General features: G+C 43.1%; 1 protein-coding gene across 2 annotated transcripts in view; it reads left to right on the plus strand.

Moving 5' to 3' along the window:
* TTC7B (tetratricopeptide repeat domain 7B) overlaps window positions 1-12,530 on the plus strand; it is a 163,181-nt gene that overhangs the window by 25,789 nt on the left and 124,862 nt on the right. For both annotated transcript variants that reach the window (XM_063440135.1, XM_063440136.1), the window contains exon 3: window positions 1,235-1,403. In XM_063440135.1, the coding sequence (XP_063296205.1) occupies window positions 1,235-1,403 (169 nt within the window). The remainder of the gene's footprint in view (window positions 1-1,234; window positions 1,404-12,530) is intronic.

Below are 12,530 nucleotides of genomic sequence, written 5' to 3' on the forward strand. Positions count from 1 at the left end.
GTAAAAAAACAAAAAAAACTCATGTGTTCGCAAATGTTTCCCGTGCATTGATGGAGATAATAATGATGTTTTATGTCGGTGATGGGGGAGAAACTGATTTAATATTTACTGTTGACTGTGCAACTGCTATTTTAACATTAACTAGTTAATATTACACCCTAAGCCCATCTTGCAGTTAATCTGAAGCAGACAAATCTGCATATGTTTGTTTAAATCCTTTAAACACTCAATGCACCATATCCACTACAGCGTGGTGTAGTGGTTATGGTGCTAGGATTGCCCCGTTCAATACAACTAAGCTAAGATCTTCCATGCTGATTCTTTCAGTCAATAAGCCAAATTCTGCACCACGTGGCTTATTTCAATGAAGACAGCTTCCGGCTGTGAGGAGACAGTGAGCATTTGTGGTGTTCCTTTAAAGGGACACCGTAAGCACTGTATCTGCTTCATCACATTAAACTGGTTATAGTGTCTGGAGTCCCCTGGTACCATCATTTCTTTCAGCATTAAACAGTTTTTAGTGTTCTAATGCTAAACAAGAGTCCCCGGCAGTCCATCCCTGTGTGCTGCTTTGGCTAATAAGGAAGCCTGAGCAGCAACGGGCAGCTGTGATTGGCTGAGAGACTGATTTTAGCCTGTCAGAGCTCCAACTGGCTGTATGAATGGGTATGACAACAAGGAAGTGTGTAATCTCTGCCTTAGCTACACATACAGAAGGGGCAGGACTGTGGGTGGTCAGGGACTCTTATTTTGTGGCATACTGCACGAACATGGTGCAACACTGAATGGAGGGACAGTGCCAGGGCACTCCAGGCACTATAACCAATTCAAAGAGATGAAATGGTTATTGTGACTACAGTGTCCATTTAAGGATCCTTGGCAACCTGTAACAACCTGTTTATTACGAATACTATTGCAAATTGAAATATGTCTCTCATTTAATGACTGCAAGACTGTATAGAAGTTTCAAAGATAAACCAACATGAAAGGGCCCTTGGGCTTTCAGGAGAGGTTCAGGTGTTCCACTAGTATTTGATAAGTTTACTTGCCCTGTCTAAGAAAGCTGAAAATTAGTTTACAGAACAAACGAAGTCAACAATGGACGTCCTGAAACCGTACGGGAGTAATATATTGTTCATATCAAGGTTTATTGACCGATAAACCCTAAATCTAGAACAACTGTGCAGTGCACATATTAACTGTGAATCTTAAGATATCATTCTTTTATTTACAGCCAGATTTTATGCAAGAAGCCAACATGATAATGGCCAAGCTGAACTATGTGGAAGGCGACTACCAGGAAGCACTCAATGTGTATAATCGAGTAGGGCTGGATGACTTGCAGCTGGTTGCCGCTCCTCCATACAAGCTGAGGATGATAGCTGAAGCCTTTGCCACTAAAGGTAGGAAAACGTACCTTCTGGTCCCATTTCAAACTGTCATTGAATTTAGTGGAAAACAATCCCTCTTTTCCCATTATTCACCTTGGATGCCTTCTCCCCAATTCTAGCACATGAGTCAGTTTATGACAAGACTTGTAGACTAACCATAACAAGCAATTCTGGGCCAATTCTGGCCACAGTGCTGAAAGTGGAGCTATTGAGTGGAACATTCAATTTGGTTCTATGGTGAGTTGTTTACTTTGCCCTATAATTGCACTTCGTAAATTACTATCTGTACCACCGACCCTCAAATCTAAATGGACATTTTTTCAAACCTTCCTTAGGATGGAGGTACCCTTTTAGTGTTCCAAATCCTTCTGTCCCTCTTTTCTATCTTACATGTAAACTGGAAGGTCCCAGTATATTTATCTATTGTCATTTTCCCATATTTAATAAATATGTGTTTGTGAGGTCTGCAAAATAAAATTACATGGTCAAATCTATACTGTGTTCTTTACCTGTGTCCTAGAACTGAACACTTCCATCTTGGCTACCTGTCAGTCATTGTTATATATGGTATTCTGCATAGAGGACTAAACTGGATTGTGATGTCAATTGTTAAAACTTGCAAAACGGAGCATCACATGAAGACTGACGTAAAGCGGCACTGGCAACCCCCCTTGATAAATAACATAGAATCTTTATGAAATACTAGTTTTAAAGGACCACTATAGGCACCCAGACCACTTCAGCTCAGTGAAGTGGTCTGGGTGCCAGGCCCATCTAGGGTTAACTCTGCAGCTGTAAACATAGTAGTTTCAGAGAAACTGCTATGTTTACATTAGGGTTAATCCAGCCTCTAGTGGCTGTCTCATTGACAGCCGCTAGATGCGCTTCCACACTTCTCACTGTGATTTTCACAGTGAGAAGACGCTGCCGTCCATAGGAAAGCATTGAGAAATTTGGTGGATGACGTCGGAAGAGGGAGGAGAGTCCCCAGCGCCGAGGGAGCCCGGTGCTGCAGAAAGGTAAGTGTTTAACCCCTTAACCCCTCTTGAGCCCGGCAGGAGGGGGGCCATGAGGGTGGGAGGGGACCTATTAACACTATAGTGCCAGGAAAACGAGTTTGTTTTCCTGGCACTATAGTGGTCCTTTAAGTGTTGGGATTTCACTGATTTTCCAAACCAGTCGAGAGATGTACAGAGACAAAGTAGGGACTACTGTGTCCCTGTATATTTCCTTCTCCTGACTTTATTAGACTTAGGTGGAGTCAATCCCAAACGCCGTCACCAGTGACAGCGGCAGCGAATTGGCTTTGTCTATGTGGGATCCTCCTTGGACCTTAAAGGACCACTATAGTGCCCTGAGGGTGCCCCCACCCTCAGGGCCCCCCTCCCGCCGGGCTCTGGGGAGAGGAAAGGGGTTAAAACTTACCTTTCTCCAGCGCCGGGCGGGGAGCTCTTCTCCTCCGATCCTCCTCCTCTCCTCCCATTCAGCTGAATGCGCACGCGCGGCAAGAGCTGCGTGCGCATTCAGCCGGTCTCATAGGAAAACATTATCAATGCTTTCCTATGGACGCTTGCGTGCTCTCACTGTGATTTTCACAGTGAGAATCACGCAAGCGCCTCTTGCGGCTGTCAATGAGACAGCCACTAGAGGCTTTGAGGGCTGGATTAACCCTATTATAAACATAGCAGTTTCTCTGAAACTGCTATGTTTATAAAAAAAATGGGTTAACCCTAGCTGGACCAGGCACCCAGACCACTTCATTAAGCTGAGGTGGTCTGGGTGCCTAGAGTGGTCCTTTAAAGGACCACTATAGTGCCAGGAAAACATACTCGTTTTCCTGGCACTATAGTGCCCTGAGGGTGCCCCCACCCTCAGGGTCCCCCTCCCGCCGGGCTGGATGAAGTGGAAGGGGTTAAACTTACCTCTTTTTCCAGCGCCGGGCGGGGAGCTCTCCTCCTTCTCTCCGCCTCCTCAGATGAATGCGCATGCGCGGCAGGAGCCATGCGCGCATTCAGACGGTCTCATAGGAAAGCATTTACAATGCTTTCCTATGGACGCTGGCGTCTTCTCACTGTGATTTTCACAGTGAAAAGCACGCAAGCGCCTCTAGCTGCTGTAAATGAGACAGCCACTAGAGGCTGGCTTAACCCTCATATAAACATAGCAGTTCATAGCATTCTCTGAAACTGCTATGTTTATATAAAAAAAATGGTTAAACCTAGCTGGACCAGGCACCCAGACCACTTCATTAAGCTGAAGTGGTCTGGGTGCCTATAGTGGTCCTTTAATGCTGTACTCATGCGCATATGCGAGAGTACAGCAGTGATGTCAGCTCCTGGCGTTGAAGAGGAGAAGACCAATGAAGATTATTAGGCAAGGTCCCCAGACGGTGACAGTGTCGCTTTAAAGCAGACTTGTCCTCGCGGGGACCGGTCATATTTTGCAAAGACCCCACACTGTCTCCAGTTAGGGTGCTGTTGGAGTGGAAAGTAGGTTAACTTACCTAATGTTGTCCCTCACGGCTGCTGCCATTCCTGTATATCTTTAACTCCTGATGAATTGTTTGCCAGGAGCCACAAGAGTACAACACTGAGGTGTTTGGTAGATCTTGCAAGACCTCAGAGGCCTCTATAGATCATGTCTCATGATGAGCGATATCATGCCTGAATCCCACAGTCTTTACTTATGACTGCTTGTGGAATCAGGCAAAAGTGGACAGCGGAGTCCCGCCATTTTGTCAAACTCAGGCTTTACCATAAGACAAAGTAATCCTTACTTTTTCTGATGGGATCTTTGGATTGCATTCCAAAGCAGTAAGCACCAGTATTTCATAAAGATTATATATTTGATATATTAAAAAATGACAGAGCTGCTTTAACATAAGTTATAGGTGGATTTCAATATTTTCATCCGTGGTGTAAAGTTTATTTTTTCATGTATAATGGAGTTCCTTATCAAAAAAACTCACAGTACTGTCTCTTAAACTATATTATAAATGTTCATTTTTTGTATGTAACATTATAATCGTTTTTGTTCTTCATTACATAAATGACAGCGGTTAAAGGAGCACTATATCGTTATGAACACAAACCTGTATTCCTAACAGTATAGTGCCCTAGTTCCTAATTGGTGCCCTGTGTTCAATAAAAATTAGTAATTGTTTTTTTTTTTTTTTTTAATTCTTTATTTTAGTGTGCAATAAAAGAATAACATACAGGCTTGCATAGCCACGACAGCATCCGCAAGCTTATTATGGTCAAACATTTGCATACAGTGCCATGACATATGAAACAATTGCACTTTTTTTTTTTTAAAGTAACAGGCTGAATTATAGATTGTATTGTAAGACTTAGAAAATTACAGGCTAGAGACCCTACTTTAGTAAAAGGTCGATTGTACAAGCTTAAAACAAGGATTTATATAACATGAGTATTTTACAAAGAGAGTAAAATAGGCTAGTGAAACCTTAGAAAGGTACAAGCTGTTATTGCCACTGGGAGACCAGGCCCTGCTGCAGAGAGTAGTGGGGCGCTTTTCATATAATACTTTAAAACAATTTAGCATGGTGTAGCTACCAGAGGCTCACTGGTCTAGCTGAGTTAAACTAAGGGCACAATATTCTGCGTCTAACTTGTTGAAGCCACATTATGATTTATTATTAATGGCACCAGGCCACCACCATTCCATCCTTTCAAGTGGCTAGTGGGAGTAAAAGAGTTAAGGACAGAGCTGCTACTTTGCAGTGGGAAGTTACATGGTCACCTCGGGGACCTGTGGTCAGTTCATCATGGGTGCTGGATCTTGCCTGTGTTGTCCCCATAGTATGCAGGTGTAGTTCGGCGGGACACTCAGGCAGGACTTCCGTGTGTGTCTCTACTCGGGGGTGTCCTCCGTGCGCCTCTCCAGCCACTGCTGCATGCCGGCTGTCAGGTGTTCATCGCGGCTCTTTCATGGGATGCTGGGGAAGGACGTCCGGCTCTGCGGCAGAGGTGTGCGGCTCGTTACAGTGGAGACCAGTCGGCTGAAAGGTAAGGTTTCTCAGAGTCGCTTGCCTGTTCCGTGGAGTGGGTGTTGTCTCGTTGTGCTCCCTTCGCCGGCTTCTATCCTGTTGAGGCATTGCAAGTGAATTTCTGTCCAAGGTCTCTGCTGTCAGGCTGTAGCTTGAGGGAGGAGTATTCATTTTTTCTTTCTTCTGCGTGCATGGCATCCGCCATTTTGGGCGAGGTGCCAGGGTCGCTGATCAGGGTGGTCTTGTTCCTGGGCCCCGATTGTACTGCAGCAGTCGGGGTTCCAGGGCAAGGACCGGGATCACCCCCCCGGTCCAGAGGGGGGGGGAAACAGGGCCAGATCCACTCCGCTTCGGGCCTTCAGGTCAGGCATCGTTGGGCGGGATAGTGGGGCAGCGGCCGTCCGCCTCACTCACCGCCGGAGTAGGCCCCATCTGGGGTTTCAAAGATTCCGCCTCCAGGGGACTGAAGCTCAAGGAGCCAGCCTCTCCCCGGACTCAGTGCCTCCTTTGGGCCAAGGACCAGTGCTGTCAGTTAGCTTTCAGGCTGAAATTCGTATGTTTATAGGCCCAAAGTAGAGGGATTTGCCGGAGCTGATTAGCCTTGCGACCGTCCAGCTCGGCGGACCGGCCCCGCCCCCCCAAAAATTAGTAATTGTTTTTAACTCATTTCTTTATCCGTTGATGAGACTTACTCGGTGCTGCTGCCTTCTCCGTCTCTCATGACGTTGGAGATGAGATGCATTGCAGGGTTACTGCATCCACACCACTTCATTGAGATGAAGAGTTCTGGCTGCATTTTGTGGCATTTTATGGAGATGCTTGAAACATTCTAAAGTAGCCTAGGCCCCTGCTGCAGTCTGACCCACTAAAATAATTATGTCCTTCTGTGGTCCTTTGAAATGTTGTGCATCTTTAAATTCCCCACCCCACGTTACCCTGAAAATCACTGATGCAGTTATGGTCATAGCTTACATTCTGTTGTACTTGTTTTACGGGTTTTAATTACCTGGACAAGTGGCCTTTTCTGTTTAGATCCTTTGTAGAGTGCTTACCTCGTTCAACTCCATAATTACATAGCAAAGCTGACATCCCTTCCCTGTATGAATGACTCGGTTTGACAGAATTAGCAGCACCCAGGATTATGTTGCAGTTCTCTATCTCTGGATCCAGTGAGGTCATACATTTGCAGCAAGATCTTTTGTGCCCATGTAAACAAACTGGCATCTCAGGTTTTGGCTGGGTGTTGGTGTTTATATTTAGATGATACGGGCGCAGTAAGGTGAGCCAGGCCGACCCCCACTAACCCCGCTTTAAATTTAATGTGTTGGATGAGCTAAGTGGTGGGCCGTTAATTAGTTCTATTTATGGAAGGGCATTGACCCTCAGTCAGGTGCATTGAACATATCAAGTTAAAGAAAGTTGAAGAAAAAGAGAAAAGTACTGCAAATATCCAGGAAAGAATCATTAACCTGCAATGAATCGGTATACGAATAGTGTGACACCGATTAGAGTGCGAAGGGTGCCAAGATTTCCTGATAATTTTTTTTGTTTGTTTTTTTTTTTTTTATTCTTTATTTTGGTAGTGCATTGTTAAGTTTATAGGTACACATAAACATGTCAATGGAGAGCAGTACAAAGTGTCATAAGAAATAATATTATACACATTGAGATTGCTGCACTTTTTTTTTTTTTTTTTTAAAGGAAAAGAAAATATTAACGATAGTAATAGGTAGTATTCAGTGCTTGAGGAGAGAGAAAAGTAGAGAGTATACTGCCATAGGCTACGCACTGACTATGATTACAAGGTTCAAAGATTCAATCTGGGTAATGAAACGATGAACTGTTTACAGCTTGCCAGTGCATAGGAAATCTAGACATACAGATAGACATGAATTCAAGATGTAATCGCTTATTAGTAAAGATCATGACATAGACTGTGTCAGGCCTGAAGCCTCCCGATGTCTCCTCATGCTTCCGGGTTTGACGGAGCTTAGCCACACCCCCATTGCCGCGGTCTGTTATTTAATGCGACCGCACCAGCTGATAGACGCTGGATTATTGAAACGCGTACCGCGCCAAACTCACCGGCTCACATACCTCGCTGAGACGACCACTCGCTACTAGACTGGACTGGAGGAATATTCAAGTCCCCATCATCTCTCCTCATCACAGAGAACTACCAGCACTCTCGGCAACCATTCACTGAAGCAACCGCCTCTGAGGAGAGCTGGGGACACAATCCCTTTACTTCTTGAAGTTAAGTAACTTACAGTCTCTGAGTTAAGAGCTAACAATGCTAAAGATTTATTTCAACTTACTAAAGTCTGCTATCAAGTTCTCAAGCAATCCTGCTACAGCTTTCCTCAAATCAAGTATTATTCAAGTTCAGCTGTACCTGTCTTGCTACAGATAATCTTATTTCTTCATACTAAAGTCTGCTATCAAGTTGTCCAGCAATCCTGCTACAGCTTTCCTCAAATCAAGTATTATTCAAGTTCAGCTGTACCATTCTTGCTTCTAATCATTCCAAAGTATTTAATCTCTTATAATTTGAACTGTTAACAAGAATAACGGACTCTAATGAATTCTGAACCTTGTCAATGCTAAATGAAACAAACCGTTTATTATTTAAAGAAACAGTAACTGTAATTCTGGAACTGAAGTCTCAGTTCCATCTAAGTGTCTTAATAAAAGATCAAAGTCCTAAGAAATCTGCAGTTGTGTTCCACATCATTTACTGTGAACGTGACAGAATAATCCAGCCTTTGTAATGGAACCAGCAGATTTTGATTCTAAAGTATTGTTGCTGAATCAACGAGTCGATTCACTTAACCAAGGTGTGCAAGACCTGCAGGTTACAAATGAAGGAATTCTCACTTATGTCAAAGACTTACAAACACATACTCCTCATACTGTTCTGCACTCACTTAGCGATCCTGCTGTATGTAACCCTGAAAAATTCTATGGTGATCGTTCCAAATATAAGGAGTTTTTTTTATTCCTGCAAATTATTGATTGCTTTAAAACCTAGATCTTATCCCACAGAAAGATCTAAGGTTTTTTCAGTTATCTCATTTCTGAGAGGTGAACCTATGTCCTGGGCCCATTCCTTTTTGGACAATGATGACCCCATCTTAGATTCACTGGAGGAATTCCTTAAAGTCATGTCTCTTCTCTATGAAGATCCATACAAACAAAATACTGCTGAATTAACAATTAGAACCTTGCTGCAAAAACATAGACCCGTTGAAGATTATATCGCTGAATTTAAAAGATGGGCAGTAGAAACGCAATGGAATGACATCGCATTGCGCAACCAATTTCGAATCGGCTTATCTGAAGCTGTAAAGGATGAACTATCTAGAATAGAACTCCCTACTACTTTGAATGCTCTGATTCATCTATCGATCAGCATTGACAGAAGGCTTAGAGAAAGAAAGGCCGAAAAGGCTCTCTCAACTTCAACTGGGAAAAAATCATTTCATCCTCCAAAGCCTTCTGACAACTCATCCTTACCAACCGAACCTATGGAAATAGGGGTAATAAGAAGTCCCCTCACTCCTGAAGAGAAAAATCGAAGACGTATATTAAACCTCTGCATGTATTGTGCCTCTCAAGTTCATTTGGTCTCTGATTGCCCTTTATTGAAACGGATAAAGGGCAGTAGGCAGACTCATGCCTCTTCCATCCTAAGTGCACTCCCCTCTACAGCAAATACTCAAATGTCCCCTATCTTTTTCATATTACAGTGGGACAATAAAAGAATTATGACCAAGGCTGTCATCGATTCCGGTGCAAATGGAGTGTTTATCGACTCAGCCTTTGTAACAAAGAATAAAATTCCTTGTATTCGTAAAAGAACTTCTGTTCCTGTTAGAGTGATTGACGGGTCCCTCATCTCATCGGGACCAATAGTTCATGAAACCATCCCTCTAAAAGTAACCACCAATCATACTCATACTGAAAATCTTATATTTGATGTTAACCCATCACCGTTTTTTCCTATTATACTAGGGATCAACTGGTTAAGGAACCACAACCCTCAAATCTCTTGGTCCCCCTTTTCTCTTACCTTTAACTCCGATTATTGCAAGGAAACATGCTTGCAACATATTCCAATCCTTCAGCCTACTAAAGAACCAGCTATAACCTCTTGTTATTCGGACACCGAACTGGAACCTCCTCCTCATACAGTCGTTGGGACTTTATCTTCCCTTCTCGACGACATAAAAGGACTCAGTAAGGATACTCTTAATCTTCCTACATCAGTTAAACTATCGAAGAAAGACGGTCTCTACTATTTCAAGGACCGAATTTATGTACCTCCTGCTTTCAGAAACCAAGTGCTCAATTTTATTCATGATTCTAACCTAGCAGATCATCCAGGTATAAAAAAGACCCTTGAATTGTCCAAGAGATATTATTGGTGGCCTCATCAAGACAAAACCGTTAAATCACATGTTAAAACCTGTTCAATCTGCCAAAGATCCAAACAAGGACCTCAGTACCTAAGTAGTCAATTATTGAACCTACCGATTCTCGGAAAACCTTGGCAATCCATTTCTATGCACTTTTTGGTGGATCTTCCCCCTTCTCAACAGCATACCACCATTCTAGTGGTAGTGGACCGCTTCACTAAAATGTCCCATTTTATTCCTTTAAAGATGTTACCCTCATCCTCTGAACTTTCAAAATTATTTCTTGACAATATTGTAAAACTTCATGGACTGCCTGACGAAATCATTTTAGACCGAGGGACTCAGTTTACCTCCAAATTCTGGAACGCATTATGTGCTTCTCTTCGTATCCAACGTAAACTGACATCCGCATATCATCCCCGAACTGATGGACTAACTGAAGGAGTCAACCAATGCTTAGAGCAATATCTAAGATGTTATTGTTCTCACTTACAAGATGATTGGATTACCTGGTTGCCCATGGCAGAATTCGTATACAACAACTCCTATCATACTAATAACAAGATGACTCAATTTTTCTCCAACTATGGATTTCATCCCTCCTTGCTTCCTGCTCAAACAAATCTTTCGTCTAATTCTTTTGTTTCGAATCAAATCTCTCATATGTCATCCTTATTCAAATTTTTACATGAACTTTTGGAATTTGCATCATCCACTCAAAGAAAAAATTTTGATATTAAAGAAAACTCTTCCCCCGTTTATGGGATTGGGGATCTTGTCTGGCTTTCCTCAAAGGACATTTTCATAAATTGGCCATCTAAGAAGTTAAATTCCCTTTTTCATGGTCCATTTCCAATTAAGTCAATAATCAACTGTAATGTTGTTGAATTGAAGCTTCCATCTACTTTGAAACTCCATCCTATTTTTCATGTGTCCTTGCTTAAACCTCATCATCCTGACCCTTTCCGTGGAGATGTAACTACTTCTCCTGATCCTGTTTTAGTCCAGGGTGAAGAAGAATACGAGATACAGAAAATTCTAGATTCAAGGATTCATCGTGGCTCTTTACAATACCTCATTAGATTGAAGGGATATGGAATTGATGAAGATACTTGGGAAAACTCCTCTGAAATCGATGCTGATAAATTGATTTCTGCTTTTCATAGACGCTACCCTTCTAAACCATGTTGAAATAGCACCCTGAGGTTGCTCATTAAGGTGGGGGTACTGTCAGGCCTGTAGCCTCCCGATGTCTCCTCATGCTTCCGGGTTTGACAGAGCTTAGCCACACCCCCATTGCCGCGGTCTGTTATTTAATGCGACCGCACCAGCTGATAGACGCTGGATTATTGAAACGCGTACCGCGCCAAACTCACCGGCTCACATACCTCCCTGAGACGACCACTCGCTACTAGACCGGACTGGAGGAATATTCAAGTCCCCATCATCTCTCCTCATCACAGAGAACTACCAGCACTCTCGGCAACCATTCACTGAAGCAACCGCCTCTGAGGAGAGCTGGGGACACAATCCCTCTACTTCTTGAAGTTAAGTAACTTACAGTCTCTGAGTTAAGAGCTAACAATGCTAAAGATTTATTTCAACTTACTAAAGTCTGCTATCAAGTTCTCAAGCAATCCTGCTACAGCTTTCCTCAAATCAAGTATTATTCAAGTTCAGCTGTACCTGTCTTGCTACAGATAATCTTATTTCTTCATACTAAAGTCTGCTATCAAGTTGTCCAGCAATCCTGCTACAGCTTTCCTCAAATCAAGTATTATTCAAGTTCAGCTGTACCATTCTTGCTACTAATCATTCCAAAGTATTTAATCTCTTATAATTTGAACTGTTAACAAGAATAACGGACTCTAATGAATTCTGAACCTTGTCAATGCTAAATGAAACAAACCGTTTATTATTTAAAGAAACAGTAACTGTAATTCTGGAGCTGAAGTCTCAGTTCCATCTAAGTGTCTTAATAAAAGATCACAGTCCTAAGAAATCTGCAGTTGTGTTCCACATCATTTACTGTGAACGTGACAGACTGGCAGCTATAAAAGAGCGTAACTAATATAACGGTATAACATGCTTTAGTAGATATTAATAAGTAAAACCACCGTTAGTAGACCTGGCTTTATGTGTGAGCAAGCTTGGGACCATGTACAGGTCTTGAGTTAGATCTAGCAGTTTCTGCGTTAGGATGTCGGTAGTGTGAGTGCTGCCCTCCTCATTTTAGGGGGGGGAGATGACTGCCGTCGTGCATGGCTAACCTCTCGGTGAAGGTGTTGCCCCTAACCAAGGGGGTAGCGTGGGGGGGGGTGTTTACGATTTGGTGACTGAGTATGTGTGGCTGTATGGAACCGGACTAGGGCCATATATGGCATTGCTTCATGAATGCCTGGTTGTGTTATAGTGAGCCTGGTCTCTCCATTCCTAGGTCAAAGATCGTAGCCTCGTGTGGGTGATTCTGCAGTAATAAGCAAAAATATATAAAAACATACGGTAAATACAAGTGAACAAAATCATAGCAGTTAAACTTTACAACTCTGCAACTTTGCAGCCTAGGGCTGCTGGTTCAGTGAGTCCCTCCAGTGGGTTTGGGTTGGGGCTGGTGGTGTCCCTGCCAGTCAGGTGTCAGGCGGACCGTCGGCTGTAGTTCTTGGCACAAATGGTATCACATTGGATGGGTCCCATCCGTGGGCGCGATTTGAG

The sequence above is a fragment of the Pelobates fuscus genome, chromosome 13 (assembly GCF_036172605.1).
Source record: "Pelobates fuscus isolate aPelFus1 chromosome 13, aPelFus1.pri, whole genome shotgun sequence".
NCBI classification, from domain to species: domain Eukaryota; kingdom Metazoa; phylum Chordata; class Amphibia; order Anura; family Pelobatidae; genus Pelobates; species Pelobates fuscus.